We start from the raw sequence: 23762 nt of genomic DNA on the forward strand, positions 1-23762 counted from the left end.
CCTTTCCCTTTTCTGTCTACACCACTCCCTTCCTCATCCAGATTGTGCATAGCCTTCTCCCTGCATTCTCCCCCCCCCCCCCCCCCCCCATGTGAGCATACTTCTCTCTCTCTCTCTCTCTCTCTCTCTCTCTCTCTCTCTCTCTCTCTCTCTCTCTGTGTGTGTGTGTGTGTGTGTGTGTGTGTGTGTGTGTGTGTGTGTCCTATTTTTTCACCCCTCCATCTTACTCTCTTTCCTCCCTGTCTCCCTCTTCCTGACGATCTGTCTCCTTTCCTACCCCTCTCCCTCCCTGTGTCCCCTATACCCTCTATTCTCTGAGCTCCTTTTATCTTGTCATGCAGCCATTGAGTCATTTGGTGAAAGATCTGCCTCATACTACCCTGCTACTCCCTCCTTGTATTGTATTGTATGGAACTGGGAACCTAGAAACAACAGAGAGGCTTCATCCTCGCAATAGCACGCAGTGGTATACAACTCCACAAAAGGCTACAATAGTCCAGTCACCCCACCGCTGCTCCACACAGTACCAAGGGTTATTTTGTGGTTCGGCCCCCAGTGGACCCCCTGCCCCGCGAACGTCTCACACCAGACAAGTGTAACCCCAGTTCAAATGGTTCAAATGGCTCTGAGCATTATGGGACTCAACTGCTGTGGTCATTAGTCCCCTAGAACTTAGAACTACTTAAACCTAACTAACCTAAGGACATCAGACACATCCATGCCCGAGGCAGGATTCGAACCTGCGACCGTAGCAGTCGCATGGTTCCGGACTGCGCGCCTAAAACCACGAGACCACCACAGCCGGCGTAACCCCAGTGATTGTGTGGTACAGTAATTATGGTGTAAGCGTACATGGAGAAAGTGTTTGTACGGCAATTTCCAACATAGTGTAACTGAGGCAGAATAAGGGGAACCAGCCCGCATTCGCTGAGGCAGATGGAAAACCACCTTAAAAACCATCCATAGACTTGCCGGCACACCGGACCTTGACACTAATCCACTGTGCAGATTCATGCCAGGAACATGCATGCCTTCCCACCTGGAAAGCAGTGTGTTAGACTGCACGGCTAACTGAGCAGGTACCCCCTCCTTACCTTGACATCCTTTCCTACTCCCTCCTCACATTCATCTACTGAAGCAACTGCTTACAGTAACTGAGATTTAATAATCAATCTCACCACTACTTCTTACATGTATATTTTTGTGTCCATTTGGTTGTGTGTGTACTCAAACCAGAAAAAGAGCAAGAGCTCAAAAGCTAGTGTTAACTGTTTTCTATCATGTGTTTCTGTCTGTCACACACTGGTATGCTGTAGGGAAATGATTGCTTTTCCTTATTTTATGTGGTTTTCCAGCCAGGAATTTCCATTATCGGTAAACAGAAATTCAAATTCAAAATGTTGATGATCCACTTTCTAATCGCTTTATTTGGAAATAAGATGTTGCAAATATCTTTGTAGTGCACCAGTACAACAGCTTTTGCCTTGTTTGTGATTGATAAACTGGAGGATGCACATCAGAGGAAGTAAACTTTCATCATCCAAAAGTTTGCACTAAGAGTAATATGTGGTGTACACTCAGATATCTCTTGTAGATGTCAGTAAAAACGTACCATACTAGAGATCCTAATAGGAAGGTTACAGACAAGTTAGCACATCTATTAGCAAAAACCATAAGGTGCGCACCTACAATAAAAAGCCAAATCACTGCTGTGGTTAGTGGAGTCAGATGAGACATTGATTTTTAAGATCAAATTCAAAATGTGCATGGACAGTATTAAAAGAAATTAAGCTGACAGAGACTCCCATTCATCTTACAATAGTAGAGTAGAAGTGAAGCAACTTTGCTTTGTTAGCCTGTTAAAAGCTAAGCTCCACATCCTGGGCTAGAGAGGCCAATCGGGAATGACCGGCTGCCATGTCATCCTCCGCTGGTGGGCCATGTCATCCTCCGCTGGTAGGATCGTTTGTATGCAACATGGGGTCAGCACACCACTCTCCTACCTGTTGTCGAGTTCCTAGACCTTTAAGCTGCTACTTCTCACTCAGGCAGCTTCTCAATTGACAGCATGAGGCTGAATGAACCCTGTTCCAGTCCTCTAACCAAGGAAAAATCCCTGACAGTACCAGGAACCAAATCAGATCCTCCATGTAGTAGCACTCGGACCACTGTGTCTTGGAGGCAGACTACATACTATTAGGGAGTAACAAATAAAGTAAATGAGTTGATTATTTACTCAAAAGACTCTAGTAGTTCGAAAAAATTGATTTCATTTGTCTATCGGAACAGCATATAACCATAGCTATAGAAAATGTTAATAGGTTTCTAAATTAGCTGCTTATTCCTCTAGATCCATTATGGATTAGGAGGAATTGTCACATTCATAGTAAAGAATTATGATACATAAAAATAAGAAATAATAAATTATGTATAGACAGAAGCATGTGCTTACACAATAATATTGAGAAATGTAAATTTTGATTCTTACAGTGGTACATACATGCAAAACATCTTTTTCTCGACAATGAAGCTAAACAAGTCACAATTATGTAGCAACCTGGGTAACGAAAATCTTCTAAATGGTCTGTATACGTCCATGTACAAACAGTTGGGTCAGATATAAATTTTATTATGTCTTCACAAATCAAAGAATTAAATAATAACTGACAATTTGTTTTGTGATCTGTCGTTGAGATATGTAGCCACTGCAGCAAAGAGAGTAGTTCTAAATTATTAAATTTGATTCTAACTACATATGAAAGAAACAATTTTTCCACCTCTGATAGTGTGCTATACAAACTAGTTGTTTTTGCCTCTCTTTCTGTACCTCAGTGTAACAGTTGCAAGAATGTTACAGGAAGCAATGTGGCCCACAAAATATTGCTGGTATAATCCAGTTGCAAACCAAGCTTTATTTATTTTTATTTTTGTGGGCGTATTTTCCTGTATCAACAATCAATAGCAATATATATTGCTCTTCATGATCAGCTGTACAGAGCTTCTGATTTTTGACTTTCATAATATAGCACAATATGAAATCAACCACATGCAACTTATTCAGTGTTCCTTGCATGACTGCATTTCCATCTAATACAACGTGGCACATTTGCAATTTTCACATCTTCCCACTCATACAGTGTGGCATGGTAGTGGCGAAGTGTGTTGTTAGATGACAAAGATCTGCATGTGTGCAGTGTACTTGCCTGTCCCTGCGATACGAGAAATAGTTAACACATTTTTACAGGAAAAACAGTGTTCCTTGCATGACTGCATTTCCATCTAATACAACGTGGCACATTTGCAATTTTCACATCTTCCCACTCATACAGTGTGGCATGGTAGTGGCGAAGTGTGTTGTCAGATGACAAAGATCTGCATGTGTGCAGTGTACTTGCCTGTCCCTGCGATACGAGAAATAGTTAACACATTTTTACAGGAAAAACATTGTAATTGGACAGTATGCAGATACATTTGTATTCCACATCATAACATGTATTTGAGTATGATCCTTGGTACAAACAATTAACTAACTTGTACATATCATTACAAAAAACATATATGCCCTTAATAACTTATCACAATAAGAAAAAATTCCAAACTCTAACGTTATGACTAAGAATGATGTCCACTTGTTACAGGCTCACTTTCTCCTTCAACACACAGCAGCAAATTGTTTGTGTGTTTGAGTTAACCATTCTACTCACACCATACAGAGGAATTTTTGCTGTCTCACTATTTTCTCATACAACTTTCTGATATAACCATGGGTCCTCCACAACTTACTTTTGTTACATGACTGAAAGGTCCATCAGTACAACAATTTCTTTACCTTTTTATTTCAAAAGGGTGATCCATATGATTTCACTAAGAATGAATTGACATAATTTCTGTTGATAACACACATAAAATACTCTATATGGGAATGAAATTGGTGCCAGCTTCACAAGACATGAGACTTGGAAAAATTTCTTTATTCTTACCACTCATATTTCAGAACATTACACTGGAAATTTGCCACATGGAGAGCAATCAGCTCTTGCCCCCACCTGTTCACAATTTGTGTTAATCTTGCATATTGTTTACCATCACTTCTCCAACATATTTCTTATTTTTATAATTATCTTCTCATTCCTATACATTTTTAAAATTTCTCTTTGGATCTGCCCTTTATATGTTGCAACATATTTTGTTATCTTCTCCGTACTTGGAACAACTTTTTAATACTGCCAATTTCTGTCCCCTCAGTGATTCTAGTTTGTTTATCTTTCTCTAAATAAATTCACACTATGAAAGATGGCTTGGTTAATATTTTCCATTTATTTTTCTTACTTTTGTCAGCTTTTTATCTCTGCTCTTGTTATAAAGAAGGTATGTGCTATTCTTAAAGAAAGATCATTTTTGAATCCTTTGGTGACACTTCCTGTTGATTGTACTGGAAACTTCACATGCTTGTGGCCAACCTGTATGTCTTCATTTTAATTTTTTCCATTGTAGTGCAACAAACTGGCATAAAATGTTCACATATGTGGACAAATAGTGATTACATTGTTAATATATGCAGTTCATTCTGTACTCGCAGTGTAATAAAGTTGAACTGATCCAATTTTTATTCAGCTCATTCACGCAGAGAAATTTTTTGTGTTAATTAATACAAAACTTCATGAGGCTGAGAACAAAGGAATTATTTCAGTATAATCAGATGCAATATACAAAATATTTCAACTAACAACTTTTTTTCAGAGTCGCACCCAAGAAGAAGAAGATGTCAAGAACTTGCGAGGTCCTGTAGAGAACAAGGAGATCCGAACAACTGGAGGTATCAGCTGGACAGCATATGGACAATATCTGCGAGCAGGTGGAAATGCGTGCTTCCTTTTCTTTGTTGCAGCTATGTTAATCATTGCTCAAACAGCAACAAGTGGTGCTGACTACTGGGTTACATATTGGTTAGTACAAACTAAAAACATAGCACTCTAGACTTTTTATTCAGGGCTAAGAAAGTTGGATAATAAATGTCTGTCAGACAATTACAGTTCACTATGATTTATGAAATGCACACAGTGCTGTGAGTGTGACAAAGTTTTAATGTATTTAATTGATTGGTAGTGAGAAAATTGTGTGTGTGTGTGTGTGTGTGTGTGTGTGTGTGAAGCAGAAACTTGAATGGCAGTCTCTCTCTCTCTCACATGCACACTCACACACACACACACACACACACACACATACACACACACACACACACACACACACACACACAATAAAAACCACATGTTCCTCTGTTTTTTAACATATTTTATATAATAAATCACTGAACCATCTGAAACAATGCATGACAGAAGAATGTGAAGTGTTGTGTGACTGGAAGTAACTTGTAATGGATTCATAAAATGTTACCTTTACGTTTTAGCTGCACATACACAGGAATACAATGGATACTTCACATGCCAGTAAGTTCTTCTAGGGTAGAAGGGTTACCAAAATTGCATAACTGAAGACACTCTAAGACAATATATGTCTCACTTTTCTAGCATTTATCTCATTGTGTGGGGTCCACTGCTTCCATAATTTATCAATTTCATTTTACTTTAACTTTCTTGGTAGGATGCCCTTTTTGTCACAACCATTTACAGCTGGACCAACCCAGAATTTGCTGTAACGAGTATAAAGAACTGTCGGGCTGGTTAGTGTGCCAGACGAACTGTTGTTGATCTATAGGGTGGATCCCAAGGAGCTTTTCATCATAATTTAGTAAAACACATGGACTGCAATATCGTATTTATGCCCCAAAACCAGGCAACCAATTTTCAGGTAAAATGTGCCTCCTGTATGGGAATACACATAATGAATGTATGAATATGGCTGTAGACAAACGGTTGACAACATATGGAAGTTTGGGTCTCTCTGTGAGTCGGGCATGGACAGACAAATGGTAAGGCTCGCTAAAAGTGGGAAATCCAAGTTCAAGCCCCATCCTTTGCAAATTTTCACTATTGCCATTCTGTTCTACAGCTGATGGTTGTCCATATTTGTAGGTGTGAATACATTTTATGCATCCAAAATGGCTGTAATCGTCGTACTCTGCAATATGATTCCGAATAATACAGGCACTGCAATACCACAGAAGCAAAATAGGTGTCAATGACACGAACAATTAATTTTCAGTCGTACTTTTCTTTAGTTGTTTATTCATGTATTTAGTAGAAAATTAACAGCTGTACTTCCATACTTCCACATGTTAAAGAGAGAGTATTACACTTGGGAAGCAAAAAATATATTGTTGTTTAACTCCTTCTCTTACTTTTTTAAAACAATAATTCTGTTAAAAAAATTATTATCCCTTTGTTGATTAACCAATATAAAAATATAGTCATATGTTTTGATTACTAGCAAAAGCTTAAAATGTTGCAGGACACGTGAAGAGGCAAAGCGGCGTCAACCTGTATACGAGTTTTTTGTGAATGGCACATTAGTAGCAACAGAGTACAATACACATGATCAGGTGCCTGTTATGTTCTCAAAAACCACATCCATCGGTATTTATGGAGGGGTTGTGTTAGCATGCATCCTCCTCACCATCTCACGGTCAATGCTGTTCTACAAACTTTGTATGAATGCATCGATGAGACTACACGACCGCATGTTTGATTCTATTCTTCGTGGAGCTATGCGCTTCTTTGACACAAATCCTTCTGGCAGAATCTTGAATCGATTTTCAAAGGACATGGGGGCTATTGATGAACTTCTTCCAAGAGCACTTCTTGAAGCAATTCAGGTAAAGTCAACACCTTTCAAATTTGTGGATTACACACCACAACTTACAATTTCAAATTTACTACATCATATATTCAAACTTATATTGAAACAGCATGATTTGTATTAATAAATTTTTTAACATATTTTCAGATATTCCTTGTTATGTCTGGAATATTTGCTATGGTTTTGTATGTAAACTACTGGTTGGTGCTTCCAATGGTCGTGATTGGCACCATATTCTATCTTATCTCTTGCGTATTTATGTCAACAGCACGAAATGTGAAGAGACTTGAAGGAATAAGTAAGTCAGTGCCTATGAATTTCTAACATTTTGAAATATTTGTAACAATAAATTAGTATATGCTTTACAAATACTCTTCATTGAAAGTTTTGTTCCTGTGCATGGATGTCAACATACACTGGCAAATTTCACCTGAGACATACAATGTTTTAAATCAATAACAAAAAGATTCTACAGCTAGTTTAATGTTACCCTGTACAAAAGCTATCTAACAGTACATAAACAGTGTACTAAGAACAGCATTCACATCAGTCAGTTTGTTGTTTTACATCTTACAAACTATTATAGAGACTTTGTTTACGACATCTTCAACAAAATTGAGTGGAACCATTTTGACACTATGACAAAAACCATTGTTTCTTTCCAACAGCACGGAGTCCTGTTTTCTCCCATCTTTCAGACTCATTAAATGGACTCACTACAATTAGGGCATCTGGCACACAGGATATAGTGAGAAAAGAATTTGACAGCCACCAAGTAAGTAGAAATATCAACAAAAAGCTTTTAGAACTAATTTCTTGAAAGGGGGAAAACATGTTTAACAGCAGGAATAATTGATCTTTTTTAGTTTGCCTTAAAGGAAAATCATCAGGTGTATAAAACAGGATATAATTAAGCATATCCTACATGGAATAATTTGACTAATAGTAAACTGTAGTTTTGTAACACACATACAAAAGGAATAGTAGAACATGGCAAGGACTCACTTCTCAATAGGTCAAGTTATTTTAAATGTTTGTACTTATCAAGCAGTAATTTTATTTCTACTCTGAAAAAAATGAGACATTTTGCTGGTGTCCAAACTATGAAACAGATATATGTAATATTTTCTTTCTTTTAGTGAGTGAAGTATGTTGCACTCACTTCCTTCACAAATGAATTTTATGTTAAGATATAATTTTTATCTTTTGAACTTAAGCATGGGAAGATTCCAACCAGAAAAAACTCATTAATTTTATAATTAGCAAAATCACACAGCTTCCCATTTTTCAAAGGGTTTCATGATGTTGGATGGTTATGTGATAGAATAATTTGAAACAATTTAGAAGTAAACAAAATCATCACCTATCCAACTGCTTTGCTAATCAAGTTACATAAATTAAGTGTCAGTACTACAAAATCCCTATTACTATATACAGAGAGTCCATTGTCCTCTATGTATATATCAAAAGTCGAAACAACATTGCACTCAGTATCAAAATTCATGTTTACTACTATTTATCATACCTAGTTACTACTGGTGCAAATCATGCAAAACGTTACATCAGGCTGACCTATAATTTTCTTGCTCTGTAGAATATGAAATAATACAGTTGTTAAGCATTAGAGAGCTGTTTTAACTATGCACACCATTTGTGTACATTTATGTTTATCATTACAGGATCTGCATACATCAGCATGGTTCCAGTTCATTGCTACTGGAACAGCCTTTGGGTTCTGGCTTGACTGTTTGAGTGCAATTTTTGTTACACTTGTCACATTCAGTTTTCTTGTTCTCGGAGGAGGTAAGTTAATACAGGTTTTTAATTTATTTTCGTGTGGATATACCTTTGCAGTGATGGTGGATGGCTTGTGTAGCACTTATAAATCTAGATCATGACAAAGTGCAATATAATTTTCAATCCACATAAGTTATCATTAACTATGGTCACTTCAGTTGATCATGTGCATTGATATGTGTCACTGTAAAATGACTTGTTCCACATCATTACAACTTATCATATCAGTGATCCATGGAACTAACTAACTGAAACTAACAGACATTCTGCTACTTTTATTGTTACAGAGATCTGTTTGATTGTAAAGTCCTTTAGAATCTCTTTCATTTTTCTTCTTTTCTCTGCATTTCCACAAGAATGAACCACTTACATTTTGATCTTTTTCTCTGCAACTACAGAAAATGAATCTCTCCCATTTTTCTTTTCTCTGCATCTGCATAAGACTGAATCTCTGTTCCAGCAGTTGCAAAATCCAGTAAAAGTATCACAATCTTTCACAGTAAAATTTCTGATAGCTGGTAATAAAACAAAATAATTTATCTATTGGTAAGGAAGAGAAAGGCAGGTCATTAAGACATTTGGTAAAAATCAATGCAAGAACAAGTGCAAATGAACTGTCTGCACACTAAATGCAGGAACTGACATACACAGTCCAAAGAAATTAATAGATGGAATGTTATGGAGGAAGAAGCTTGTGACCGAAAAAATGAAAAATTTTACAATAGAGAATTCAAGAACATTAAACACAAAGAAAGTAATTATAATAATGCAAATTTGGGTGTTAAAAATGAAAAACAAAAGATGTACCACTGACAGAAAAAGAGAGGAAAAATGTACAAAGAATAGAAAAGTACAACTTTACATGTCAGCAATTTACTGATTTACTGAAGAGTCTAAAATCTTGAATAACACAAAGATGCAGACATACTATGAAGCTGCCCTTAGTCAGTTCTACATACTATTACTTTCCTGTTTTCCATCTGAAGGCTTTTAATTTACTTATGCCATTTTCTTTTAGCTCAGATGTAAGTGCATAAAGTAACTGTGATCAGAATGACTCAAGATATAGTATTGCACTGTTTGCAGAATTAGTAATACTGCACTGAGTGATACTAACGTTATGTACTATTCTTTTACCATTCCAGTTTTATTGCTGGAGTGCTTTCATTTCAGTAAGTGAGTTTGGTATGGGGGAAGGGATAATGTCACTGTCTTTTCACATTAAGTCACTGGAAAAAAAATTGAGTTGGATTAAATTTCTGATTAGTAAAGCTAAGGTCAACTAAGTCTCTGGAACTAAGGTTTTCTTTACTGTCTGTGCTACCTGTAGTCTTTGCAGTCAACAAACAACATATTCTCAGTACAAAATTTTTTATGTTATTTGGTAAAAAATAAATTTGTCTTCCACAATATTTCAAAATTTTATTTAATTTTTCCAGATGTACCAGGAGCAAATGTAGGATTGGCTATCTCACAGTCACTGATCCTGACAGTTATGGTCCAACATGGAATTCTGCAGATCACTGAAGTAGTCAGCCAAATGACTTCAGTAGAGCGAGTGCTGGAGTACACCAATATAGAAAAGGAACCAAGTTTAGAATCTGAAGAGGGTATGCAATTTTTAAGCAGTTTCTTATGGTGCACAGTCCTGTGAGGTTTTTGAATTGTTGCACATATTTCATAAACAGAAATTCATTATACATATGACGTCATTTTAAAATTTATTGGATTTCTCAAAGTAAAATTTGTTCTTTGTTATTAGATACAAATGAGATTAGAAATGCTTTTCACAGAACATCAGTAGACTCACAATTTGAGTCTTGAAGCCTCCTACATCCATTCCACATACATCGCTAACACCATCCACAGAACTCCAACAGTGTAAGTTAAATACTTGATTACAGTCTTGAGAACAACTAAGACACAGAATTTCCGATCACCTATTGCAACATGTAGCAAAACAAGACTAAATAATGGGCAATCATTGCTGAACAATTGTAAATTGTACTTTGCCCCACATAAATAAGCAACATCATATGACTGATACATGTGTGATGATGTATCTACAGCTGCCACAAAAAGTCTCAATGTGTTATGCTGATTGTAAGCAACCAAATGTCATGGTCATAAAGGATCCCTGTTGTTTTGTATTTATTCTTCGATACAAATATATTTTTCTCGGACAAAAAAAGGTCCCCAATTTTTATCTTATATTTCTTTCTTCTCCAGTTGTTGAGAGCCACATGGACATGTGACTGAAAATGTGTTAGAAGTACTTAAAGATGAGATTTTTTAACTATGAAACTTTCTCAATAACCTACTTCTGCACTCTGAAGATTTTTTCATAGCAACCTGAAAAATGTTCATAGTATCTACTCTGAAGGCTCGTTCTTGCAATTTCAAGCTAAGGCTTTTGATAACATGTAGCCTATCTTTAACTGATGTGAGTTAAGATTTTTTTAGTGTTTCTGTTAAATTCTCTATCCACTAACACGACCATGGCCATTTGCACCTGTCTTATATGTTGTTAGTTCAATGTTACGTGGATCTCAAAAACTTCATTATTTCAGTATGAAGAAAACAAGAACTTTTCAAGAAATCTCTTATATACACATAGCCATTTCCTACCATCTTACAAATAAAATGAAGCCTGCCATTTGCTTTATCTACAACTGAGCATGTTAGAAATTACCATGTTTATGTTACTTCAAGGCATAATTATAACAAGACTGACTAGTTATGACTCATAAATGGTTTTGCCAAATGCTACAACTTTTTTTACGTTTCATAAAATGCATAACAATACATTTCTCTTGTCCTGTAGTAAAACTTCCTTTCTACAGCAACTGCAGTCTCAAATTCCAAGTCACATTGTTGTTTTTTTCTATTATTATTGACTATACAAATATACTCAGAAAGGGCCCAAACAGTTCCAAAACAGACACCACCAAGACAATAATCGAACAACTTACAACTGATACAGAACAAACAGCTTAACTCAGACTTATGAAACTAATATCAAGCAGTTTTACACAAATTAAAATGATTTCTAAATAGCAGAAATTGATATCAACAAGCATGTTAAATGAAGGTCTGTATATAAAATTTTTGGGCTATATAGACAACCAGAATTAAAATGACCAAATAGCAGAAGCTGATATCAATAAGCACACACTAAATGAAGGTCTGTATGTGAAACTTTAGGCAACCAACTGGGGTGGCTCAGGTGCTGGATCAGCTCTGCCAACTTTCACTTAGAAATATTTCTCATGGTTTTGAACTGCAGGCAGTCTCACTGGAATGCTTTACATACTTTCTCTTAATACTGTCCAGTAGCATGGTTTTCTTAGATGTGCTTCTAAGGCCAGTATTTGTTCTAAAGAATTTTGCAGCAAAAATATTGTGTGAAGTTGATAACTGAACATCTTGGACAAGCCTTAACCAAATAGAACCCGCTTTGTAGGCCTAGGGACTTACACATTAACATAACAATACAGTTACTCCTTAATGTTTCTACTTAGTAATAAGGATTTATTTAAAATGAACTGTGTAATTCACAACCACAATATTAAAAGCATAAACTATTTTCATATAGATTAGGGTTTGAAATGGAAGTTTATATTCTGATGTAAAAATCATTAATCAGTTGTTGGGTAACACCAGACAGGAACTTGGAAATATAGACACACAAAAGATGATGAAAACTTTACTAGCTTTTGGATGAAATCCCTTGATGTGCTAGAGCATGCAGACACACACACACACACACACACACACACACACACACACACACACACACATTGGCTGGGCTCACAATGTGTGTATTTGAATGCTAGTTCATCAAAGAATTTCTTCCAAAAGCTAGCAAAGCTATCAAACCTTTTACTCTCTTTTGTGTGTATCTGTCGACAACTCAATGCTTGTGCTATTCATTGAGTGGCCTCCTTTATTCTTAAATTATGTACATTCAGCCACCACTTTCCTCACTGTAAATATTCATAGCAAATGTAAAATAAACACTTATTAGCCACTTATTTGATATTTTATTAGAATATTTAGATCTGTAGATAGTATTAATTCTAAACAGGTTTTAACTTTAGTATTATGCAGACAGCTGATAGTTTTCTGTGTTAAGTGACACTGATGCTTAGTTTAAACTATCAGAGAAAAAGGGCAGCTCTCTAGTGTCGAGGCAGAGCAGTGGTTTCTTCAAAGAAACTTATTTTTACAAGCCACTGCTGTAACAGCAAAGTAATAGCTAGAATTAATCCTCATATTTATCTCGTGTGAAGAGAGTAGCACTGGTTAGCAGTATACATTAAAGAAGTTTCCTGCAGTGAGTGCTTTTGCCTGTTAATGTTTAATTTAACTTGTTTCACATCCCTGAAGCTCTTTCCCATGATGGCATTTCTGAAATTAAAAAAGTAATGAATAGCAGCAAGGAATAATTCTAGCTTACTCATGAATCTAAATATCTCATACCTGTGAAATGTCTCACTTAGATTTTGAAAGTGAAAAAATGTGAATGTAACATCCTGTATAAAACTTAGTCATATCTCGTCAGATTAAAAGTTGTACACACAATGCAGGAAACTGTGGTATATGGCTCAATAAATGAGACGAGAATTTTCTCTTAGTCTATAATTCATTGATTGTTTTTCCTAACAGACTTGGTCAAGACAGGACAGGTCTGCAATTTCCTTCTGAGCCATGTTTTTTTTTTTTTTTTTTTATTTCTTATAGGCTACTCGGTTTCATTATTTTTAGTTATTACAATAAATGTCAACCACAATAAAACTATTTTTTTAATCACAGGAAGGAAACCGGATGAAAAATGGCCATCTAGTGGACGCATTGAATTTAGAAATATGTGTCTGCAATACAGTGAAGCTGATCCTCCAGTCCTGAAGGATCTAAACTTTGTCATTCAACCAAGGCATAAGGTAAATAGCAAATTTGCCTTTTAATCATATTGAGTAAAATTATGGGCAAGAGAGAGTGCCAGGCATTCTTCTTCATTTCATTGCCAAAGTACTATTTAGTTGTTGAAACACACGTCTAGCATACGAGTTATTGCTCATGGCTTCACAATTTATGAAGTGCAAGCGAATATATGTTTCCATTTTTTTTTTTGTTGCAGGTTGGAATTGTGGGACGAACTGGTGCTGGAAAATCCTCTCTCATATCAGCTTTATTCCGCCTAGCTAAAGTAAAAGGAGAAATTACAGTTGATGGCATTGAAACTGGCAGTATTGGTCTACATGATCTGAGGAAGCATATTTCCATTATACCCCAGGAACCTGTTCTTTTTTCTGCCTCACTGAGATCAAACTTGGACCCCTTTGGTGAATTTGAGGATCACTTACTATGGAGCGCTTTGGAAGAGGTAATAGTTACTGATACTAAAAAATTGGTTTTGTCAAAGCAGACTTGTAGAAGCAAAATACCTTTTAAGTGTTTCATAAGAGAGGTCTGAAGAAATACATTTTCTCCTTGAAGAAAGCTGCTCGTTAATGCCTCTGACAATTCGTTTATGAGTTTTGTTTAGATGTTAGCAGGCCAATAAATATCAAGAGTGGGAGAGTGAACACATCAATATCAAACACACTAACCAGTATAGGGAAATGCAGTAAGCAATAAGGATTAAGAGAAAAATTTATAACATGTATGACAAAATAAACAAAAGTAAACATAATAGACAAACTAAGAAAGCAATGGCACTGTGCATGTGTTGGTGCATGGCTGATTGTTTGTGTATTGGAAGTGAAGAAGAGAAGAAGAGGTGGCAAGAGTTGGTAGAAATCGTATTTTACGGAATTAAATGTGTTTCAAAAACAAATTCTTGTACCACTAACATAATCTGGAGTTGTAACAAATCTGGATGGCTCTTATGGATAGATACAATAGATAATATTTGCCTTGCTATATTTTTACTGCAATGTCCTGTATATAACAGTTATAAAGCCTGAAGTATGACACAAATGGAAGAAAAGCAAATGGAGCTAAGAACAGCCTGGTGATAACTGTGCACTTAAGTGGCAAAGTAAAATATAATATACTGTAACTGGCTAAATGTTTTGAAAAATGACATGAATGAAATTACTTAAACAAGAAGGATAAGTAATTATCTGTGGATCAAAGTATCAACATGTAATGTAGAACTGAGGCTTTATATAGAAGGACTTGTCAGCATATATTGTAAATATCTCATTTCCTAAGAATATGTTGGCTGCCAGAATTCAAAATCATAGATCACTATTTCTCTGCATATGGTTTAGGCCATAGAGTGAATATAAAGTGCTATTGATTGTGTCCATTATAAAAGCCATCACCCCAGTAAAGGAATAGCTTATGAACTTCACAAAATATCTCTTCATGTTCATATATGATTGCAGAATCTCACACTTCTGGAATGAGGAATTTTAAGGAGGGGGAGGGGGGGCATGAGTGGGGGTGGGATGTAGTGTAGTACATCCTGTGTTTCTCCCGCATCACTTACACAACAAAGCTGTTGGTAGAGTAGCAATATAAGACTTTATTTTGTTCTTTTTTAGCCTGTTTTTAGTTCCCTTTTATACCATAAGCTACAACCCCATTTACTACTGGAACAAATAGCAAACTAATGCTATAGAAAAAGTGAAAAAAAACTGGTTGTAGGTACTGGAAGTGCACTTTACATTTGAGGCACCATTAAAAGTGTTGTTCACATGATTATTTGAAAGAGTTTGTAATACCATCACATGAAGATCAGTTTGCTAAAATCAGTAGCATAAATTTCATCTTGCAGGGCTTTTTTTATGATATGTGATTTTTGTTGCCTAAATATTTGTAGATTTAATTTGACTTTATTTATGACTAGTTTGATTTAGGCACTATCAGAAGAATAAAATTAGCCCATATAAACATATTTATTTTCTGTATAGGTGGAACTGAAATCAGCTGTTCAAAGCCTGGACTTTATGGTGACAGAGGGTGGTAGTAACTTCAGTGTGGGTCAGAGACAACTGGTGTGCTTGGCAAGAGCTATCCTGCGAAACAACAAGATACTAGTTTTGGATGAAGCAACTGCTAATGTTGACCCAGAGTGAGTTCACTGTATAATTTTAATATGGGAATTTTACAATTCTCTAAGTACTGTAATGCACTAAGCAACATCTGTTAACTGTAAAAGTACAGAAGTAGCCATTTATATGATAATGCAGAATTATAAAACTGTAGTGTGAAATACACACAATATTCATTCCATCCATTATCACTGTGATATACCTCTTTCTATATCTATACTCAGCAAATCATTGCAAACTCCATGGTAGAGGGTACTCAGCACTGTATATATTGGAGTGTCTTTCCATTTCAATTGCTTATAGTTCATGAGTAGAATGAATACTTAAATGCTTCTGGGCATGTTGTAATTTGTCTAACTTGGTTTTCACCATCCCTAGAGGCTGACAAATATCTCTAGATTCTTCTCTTAATACTGGTTCTTAAAATTTTGTAAGTAGGCTTTCACAGGTTAATTGCTTCTGACTACAAGAGTCTGCCAGTTCAGGTTTTTCAACATTTCCATAATGCTGTCCCCTTAGTCAGACAAACCTGTGACATTTCATGCTGCTCTTCTTTGCATATTTTCAGTGTCTCCTGTTAGTCCTATTGGGTTTGGGTCAACCACACACTTCAGCGATATTCTAAGATAGGATGCACAAGTGACATGTAAGCAGTCTCCTTTGTAAACTGACTGCATATTCCCAGTATTGTGCCAATGAACTGAAGTCTGCTACTTGCCTTACCTATGACTGAACCTATGTGATCATTCCATTTCATATCCCCACAAATTGTTACACTCAGGTATTTGTATGATATGGCTAATTGTGGAACATTGATATTGTATTCATAGGAGACTACATTATTTCAATTTGAGATGTGCGTAATTTTACATTTCTGAAAATTTGAATTAAGTTGCCAACCTCATACTATTTTGAAATCTTTGAATATTTCTGCAGGATTTTTATGGCAGTACTTCATTACAGTTAACTGCATCACCTGCAACAGTCCAATGATGCTTTAAACATTGTCTGCCAAGTCATTGGTATACAACATGAACAACAAGGGTTCCAATTCACTTCTTTGGGACATTCCTAAAGTTACTTCTACTTCTATTAATGACTCTTCCTTCAAGATAACATTTGGCTCTCTGCCTGCCAAAAAATCTTCTCCCAGTCACAAATTTTGTTTGATAACCCACGTAATTTTCCTTTTGTTAATAAACAATTGTGTGATATCATGTCAGATGCTTTTCAGAAATAATGAAATACTGCATCTACCTAACTGTCTTAATCTGTGGCTTTTAGGATGCCATATGAGAATAGTGAAAATAGGGTTTCTCATGTTCCAGGTTTTGAGGTTTTCAGAATCCATGCTAGTTGCCATGGAGAAGATTGTACTTGAGAGGCCTCATTATCTGATTTAATTAATAAAAGCCACTCCAGTTGCTGACATGCAGTTTATTTAAGGGCATGACTATTTTTGGCTTTCGCATCCAGGCAATTTTCAAGTGGACTTCCATTACCCTTCTTGTACATGGGTACAACTTGTCCTTTTTTCTTCAAGGACTCTATGATATATTATGGTTAAAAAGGGAGCCAACTCAGCAGCAGATTCCTTATACAATCTGACAAGGATCTCATCATGTCCCAGAGGCTTGTTTAATTTCAACAGTTTTAGCTGTTTCTCAACACCACACTACTCTCTTTGTCGCTATCTATGCAGTGGCATGAGAAATAAACTGGGGTACCACCTCTAGTGACAGGAACAACTGAATGAAAACATTCTATTCAACTGGTTGTTGGAAAACAACTGAGTGTTGTTTTTAGCTATTGATTAAATTATTCATGCATTCTTTTGGGTGAAATCAGTCCATAGGAGCAACTGAACAAAACACTTGATTCAGTCAGTTGTCATTTTATGTATCTATAGCATCATTATCCATTCATTTCTTTCCATTGAAACCAGTATACAGGAGCAACAGAATGAAAACAGTTGATGCAGTCTGGCACATTCAGTTCTGAGTGGAAAAATGTTGGTACTGTTAAATCTCTGTTGCTGATTGCACTCTGCTATTGCTTGTTGTTACTGTTGTTGTCATTCTGATATAAACTTTTTATTGAGTGCCAATCAGTAGCTTTTAGTACAGCTTTCATCCATGTTTATGGTTACCAACAGATGTTTTCTTAATGTTTTAATTAACTTTGTCTCTAGCTCAAGTGGCATGGGAATGGAAAAAGTCTTGTGCGTGGATAAGAAGTGATCCTGAAGATAAATTCAATGGGATAGAGAATATCTGCAAGCATGATTCATATTATGAAACTATATTAATTACGAAATTCAAAGACAATTAACAAAAGATGATCAATATTTCTCACAAAAAATTCTGTTAAGTGACAGTGTATGCTTAAAAAGCAAGTGATCAAGTCATCAAATGTATAAAATAATTCATTTTATAAGCTTTCTGTTCATGTCACATCATTTACAAAAACAAAATTATCAGTGATGGATGCAAACCAGTGGGAAGGGAGACAGACAGAGCTTCAGTAAATTTAAATAAAAAGTAATTGGTCCTTTATTTAACTGCAGTGCAGCACCAGTTATTCCCCGTTTAAAACCAACAAAAAAAATCAAAATTTAATGCCAACGGTATGAAAAATTTCTAATTTTTGTAAATAAGGGCATGAATTTTGAACATACTTCATTTTTTACATATATACTCTTGCTGTCCATTATTCTGTGAAACACACTTTACTTGTGCCTAAACTAGTGGGTAACCCCAGTTATGGTTCATGTATAACCAAAATGGCTGAAAAAGTATTAAATGAAGCTGCTCAAACCTGAAGAGTGACTGAAATTCATACAGCTGAATGCGACCACAGACACTAGTTTCATTTTATTTTTGTCATTCAAGTGAAAAACAGCTGACTGACCAATTGGTTGTTAAAGCCAGTCAGTTATCCCATCACTAAGTACATCTGAATCTTCTTTAGTGAAAGAACACTTGTAAGTTCATGTGTGATCCATCAGTGTGCTGACACTAATGTTGGTGGCATTTGTGTGTGGCCAGAATTTCTTTAGATTTTTTTTCAGCAAACTTTCAGTAAGATTCTGCTATGATAGTCCTTGTTCCATAGGTAATGAATATGAGATTTCATAATGATGTGGAACATGTCACTTTCACATAAGTTTTCTTTACACAAAATAATGAATTGATTAATTAATTTTTTTGTCAATTACTGCTTCGTATCTAAGAATTCATCTATTGAGTAGGAGTTGTTAATCAGAAATTCTTTTAATTTGCTTTTAAATGTTGGTTGGCTATCTGTCAGACTTTTAATATTATTTGGCAAATGACAAAAGATTTTTCTAGCAGCATAATTCACCCCTTTCTGTGCCAAAGTGAGATTTAATCCAGAATAGTGAATATCATCCTTTCTTTTAGTGTTGTAGCTATGCACTTTACTGTTATTTTCGAATTGGGGTGGGTTATTAGTGACAAATTTCATAAGCGGATATATGTATTGTGAAGGTACTGTGAATATCCCTAGTTCTTTAAATAAATGTCTGCAAGGTGATCTTGGGTGGGCTCTAGCTATTATTCTGATTACACACTTTTGTGCAATGAATGTTTCTCTCTTAGTGACGAATTTCCCCAAAATATGATGCCATATGAAAGCAGTAAATGAAAATAGGCATAGTAGGCTAATTTACTGATATGTTTATCACCAAAATTTGCAATAACCCTAATAGCATAGATAGCTGAACCTAACCGTTTCAGCAGATCATTGATGTGTTTCTTCCAATTCAATGTCTCACCAATGCACACACCCAGAAATTTTGAGTATTCTACCTTAGCAACAGACTTCTGTCCATAGTCTATATTTATCAAAGATGTTATGCCATTTACTGTACAGAATTGTATAAACTGTGTTTTCTCAAAATTTAGTCAGAGTCCATTTGCAGAGAATCACTTAATAATTTTCTGAAAGATATTATTTGCAATTTCCTCGGCTGATTCTTGCTTCTTGGGTGTGATTACTGTACTTGTGTCATCAGCAAAAAGACTTAGCTTTGCATCTTCATGAATATAGAGTGGCAACTCATTAATATGTATTGAGAACAATAAGGGACCCAAGACTGAACCCTGTGGGACACTATTCTTGATACTTCCCCAGTAAGAGGACACTACTGGTTTTTGTAGACTATCTGTACTGTTGATTTCAACCTTCTGCATTCTTTCAGGTAAGTATGAATTAAACCATTTGTGCACTGACCCACTCATACCACAATACTTAAGCTTCTCTAGAAGACTTTCATGATTCACACAATCAAAAGCCTTTGAAAGATCACAAAATATCCCAATGGGTGATGTTTGGTTATTCATTGCATTTAATAGTTGATCAGTGAAAGCATATGTAGCATTTTCTGTTGAAAAGCCTTTCTGAAAACCAAATTCTCATTTTGTTAGTACCTTATTTTTACAAATATTGATGCTACTCTTGAATACATTACTTTTTCAAGAATTTTGGATAAGGCTGTCATAAGTGAGATCAGGTGGCAGTTGTTAGCATCAGATCTATCTCATTTTTTATGCAAAGGTTTAACAATAACATAGTTCAGTCTATCTAGAGGAATTCACTGTTCAGTGAGCTACTACATATGTGGCTGAGAATCCAACTTATTTGTTGGGAACAAGCTTTTAGTACTCTGTTAGAAATGCCATCAATTCCATGTGAGCTTTTACTTTTGAGTGAATTTATTATTTCCCTAATTTCAGTAGGGAGAGGTGGGTTGAATTTCAATTTTATCAAATTGATCATAGGTACGGCCTCTTCCATATACTACCTTGCATTTTCTAATGAATATCTGAAACCTATTTTCTCTACAACACTTAAAAATGATTATTAAAAATTTTTTCTATTTCTGACATCTTGTTAATAAACTTTTCATTGTGTTTGATATAAATACTGTCTTCCTGTGCTCTGGTTGCCCTGTTTCCCTTTTCACGATGTTCCAAATTGCTTTAATTTTATTATATGATGTGCTAATCTCAGACATAATGCACATACTTCTGGACTTTTCAATAACTTTTCATAATACAGTGAAGTAGTTTTAATAATGTTTCATTGTTTTGGGATCATTACTCATCCTAGCTATAAGATACATTTCCCTTTTCTGTTTACAAGATATTTTTATTCCTTTAGTAAGGCATGGCTTTTTACATGGTTTCTTACAATTATATTTCACTGTTTTCTTAGGGAAACTGTTTTCAAATATACTCACAAAGGTATCATGAAATAAGTTAAATTTTAAATTAGCATCATGTTCCCTGTACACATCATCCCAGTCTAACTGTTGCAAGCTTTCCCTAAAATTTTGAAGTGCTAAATCATTAATTAAACCACTATTTTCGAGGACTATTTTGCATCACTGTATGGAGCTATATCATATACTGTAACTGGCTGTGCATCGTGATCAGACAGAGTATTCTTAACAGGAAAAGTTTTTATTTGATTGAATTTATCACGGTCTATGAAAACGTTATCCATCAGTGTGCTGCTTTCCTGTTCCACCCAGGTAGGAAAATCAATAACTGATGTCAAATTGAGAGAATCAAGTAATACTTCAAGGTCAAGCTCTCTATCTGGCTCTTTCAGAAAATCTACATTGAAATCACCACAAACAATAATTTGCTTTCCTTTGTCTGACAGGTAGCACAACAAATAAGCCAAGTTTTTCAAAAATAGTTGAAAATTTGCCAATCTGGACCTGTACACGGCTACAATTATAAAAGTGCCTTTATTTAGTTTAAGCTCACATGCACATGCTTCTATGTGTTGCTCACGCAAAATTTTTTAGTTTCCATATTTTTCACACTGTGACTGATTTTAACATATATGGCAACTTCTCCTCTCTACATAGTGTCTCTACATCTTCTGAGAGCTTATATCCACCTACATTTACCATTTCCATACCTGTGACTATATGATGTTCAGACAGACATAGTACATCTATTCCACCCTCAGTTTCTAAATCTTCTGTACAAACAAGAAGCTCATCTACTTTGTTTTTAATTCCCTGATATTCTGTTGCAATATACTAAAAATATTTTTTCTGTGCTTTTATGTGAATCTTGTGATATATTATTTTTCACTGTACTGTTAGGAGAATCTTGTGATATTTTCACATCACTAGTATCTGCCTGTCTGAGCTTTTCGTTAAGCATACTTTCAAACAATGTAGGACAACTAGCTACTGATCTTAGCCTAAAAAAGTACTCCCATGAGTTTCGGTGCCCCCCATCCCCCTTAAAGATTTTGCTATCACCCCAGCCCCTATTGAGATACAGGCCATGTCTTGTGAAGCCCCACCTACCCCTAACAATGGAATGCAAGGAGTGAGATGATTGCTCTCAAACTTTTACCTAGTTAGAGTGTGATATGAACAAAAATGATTAAGAATGAGCATAATGTAGCACAGGATGACTGATGTTTAAAATTGATTTCAGATTTACATCAGTAGGAAGAGTACAGTACTTTTTATAGAATGAATTGTGCAAAATGCTACCACATTTTTCAATGCTACCCCAAACAAATGTGAAATCTGAATTGTCAACAATGCTTAGACCATTTCTGCAAGACATGAGCAGTGTGGAACATTTAAAGTACAATGACAAAAACAAATTATTGAATACGTGGAAAGATCTACTGAAAGAAGGAAATGATACACACTGATTGTGATTCTTATAATACTTATAAATGAAATTTTTGATGCACATATATTTGTTTCTAGAGGCCACTGGCTGAATAACAAGTTACCTCTTATTAACAGTTTTTATTTTTAATAGGTAATTTTCATTTATAAGTATTATTAACATGCATAAACACTGTTTTAAAGTGTCGTAGTATTCTTTTAGATGTGTCTAAACAAATGGAAGCAGAAACAAATTTCAAATACACAAATAAATTAAAAGGACTAGACAGAATTATATGTCAATGTTCCTTGCCTAAACAAATGGAAGCAGAAACAAATTTGAACATGTCCCAACATACATGAAATAGATTAAATGGACTAGCAAACATTATGTGTCAGTGTTCCTTTAATAGTGCTTATTATTTTCAGGACTGATGCCCTTATCCAAGAAACCATACGTAAAAAATTTAACGACTGTACAGTTCTTACCATAGCACACAGGCTGAACACAATTATGGATTCTGACAGAGTCCTTGTAATGGATGCAGGAACAATGGTGGTAAGTGGATTATGTTATACATCAGTAAATCATTTAAAGTATTGATTTATTTATGGATTTCCAGCATGCTGGGTTTATAATGGGACAACATCTTGTGTTAAGCAATTTGATGTAGAAAACAGCTAAAGTAGCAAGATTCAGTTTTTTATTCAATTGAAGACTAGTTTTTGGTTACCTGATTCCATTTTCAAAACATCACCCAAACTGACAAAGTAGTACATTCTGTAATAGCCTGCAAACCATATTCAGATTGTACATACAAGTGTACCAAAACAAAAAAAAAAAAAACAAAAAAAACTTGACTGTTATACACTTGTACATACAATCTCAACATGGTTTGCATGGTATTTTGGGATATACTATTTTGTCTATTTGGATGATTTGAAACTTGGTTCAGGTAACCTAAAACCAGTCATAATTTAAATAAAAAAACTGAATCTTGCAACTTGGGCCGTTTCCTACATCAAATTGAACCATTCACTAACAAAACCACTTAAAAGGCTGTTACATTATTAAACAGACAGATGTAATATGTATGAGAGCAAGGGCATAATGTCTAAATCTGGTACAGATACTGTATTAAAATAAAAAATAAAAATTTTATTGATACATCTTGGTGTAGTAACCTGACTCAAACGTTAACTTAGACTAGCACTGTTTATATGAAAATTTTAAGTAGTTACGTTGAGTTTGTTCCATTCATATGGATAAACTAGAACCCACAATTTTTATTTTTATTTTGGACAGTTCCATTGCCAATAAACATTAATACAACATTCAATTGTTATTTAAGAAGTGAGATATGACAGTATTGTCTTTAAGATCCACATGAAGATTGTCCCAGTACTACAATAACAGATGTAAATAAACATTATGAAAGTGAAACCAAGTTACAGTACAACTGATGAGTAAA

The 23762-nt window shown here is 35.2% G+C and overlaps 1 protein-coding gene across 1 annotated transcript in view; it reads left to right on the forward strand.

Annotated features, from left to right (window-relative positions):
* LOC126334646 (ATP-binding cassette sub-family C member 4-like) overlaps positions 1-23762 on the forward strand; it is a 283425-nt gene that overhangs the window by 249115 nt on the left and 10548 nt on the right. The window contains exons 15-24 of the mRNA XM_049997091.1: positions 4741-4946; positions 6409-6772; positions 6904-7054; positions 7425-7531; positions 8436-8559; positions 9993-10163; positions 13369-13496; positions 13694-13939; positions 15477-15637; positions 22720-22849. Coding sequence (XP_049853048.1) covers positions 4741-4946; positions 6409-6772; positions 6904-7054; positions 7425-7531; positions 8436-8559; positions 9993-10163; positions 13369-13496; positions 13694-13939; positions 15477-15637; positions 22720-22849 — 1788 coding nt within the window. The remainder of the gene's footprint in view (positions 1-4740; positions 4947-6408; positions 6773-6903; positions 7055-7424; positions 7532-8435; positions 8560-9992; positions 10164-13368; positions 13497-13693; positions 13940-15476; positions 15638-22719; positions 22850-23762) is intronic.

The sequence above is a fragment of the Schistocerca gregaria genome, chromosome 2 (genome assembly GCF_023897955.1).
Source record: "Schistocerca gregaria isolate iqSchGreg1 chromosome 2, iqSchGreg1.2, whole genome shotgun sequence".
NCBI lineage: Eukaryota > Metazoa > Arthropoda > Insecta > Orthoptera > Acrididae > Schistocerca > Schistocerca gregaria.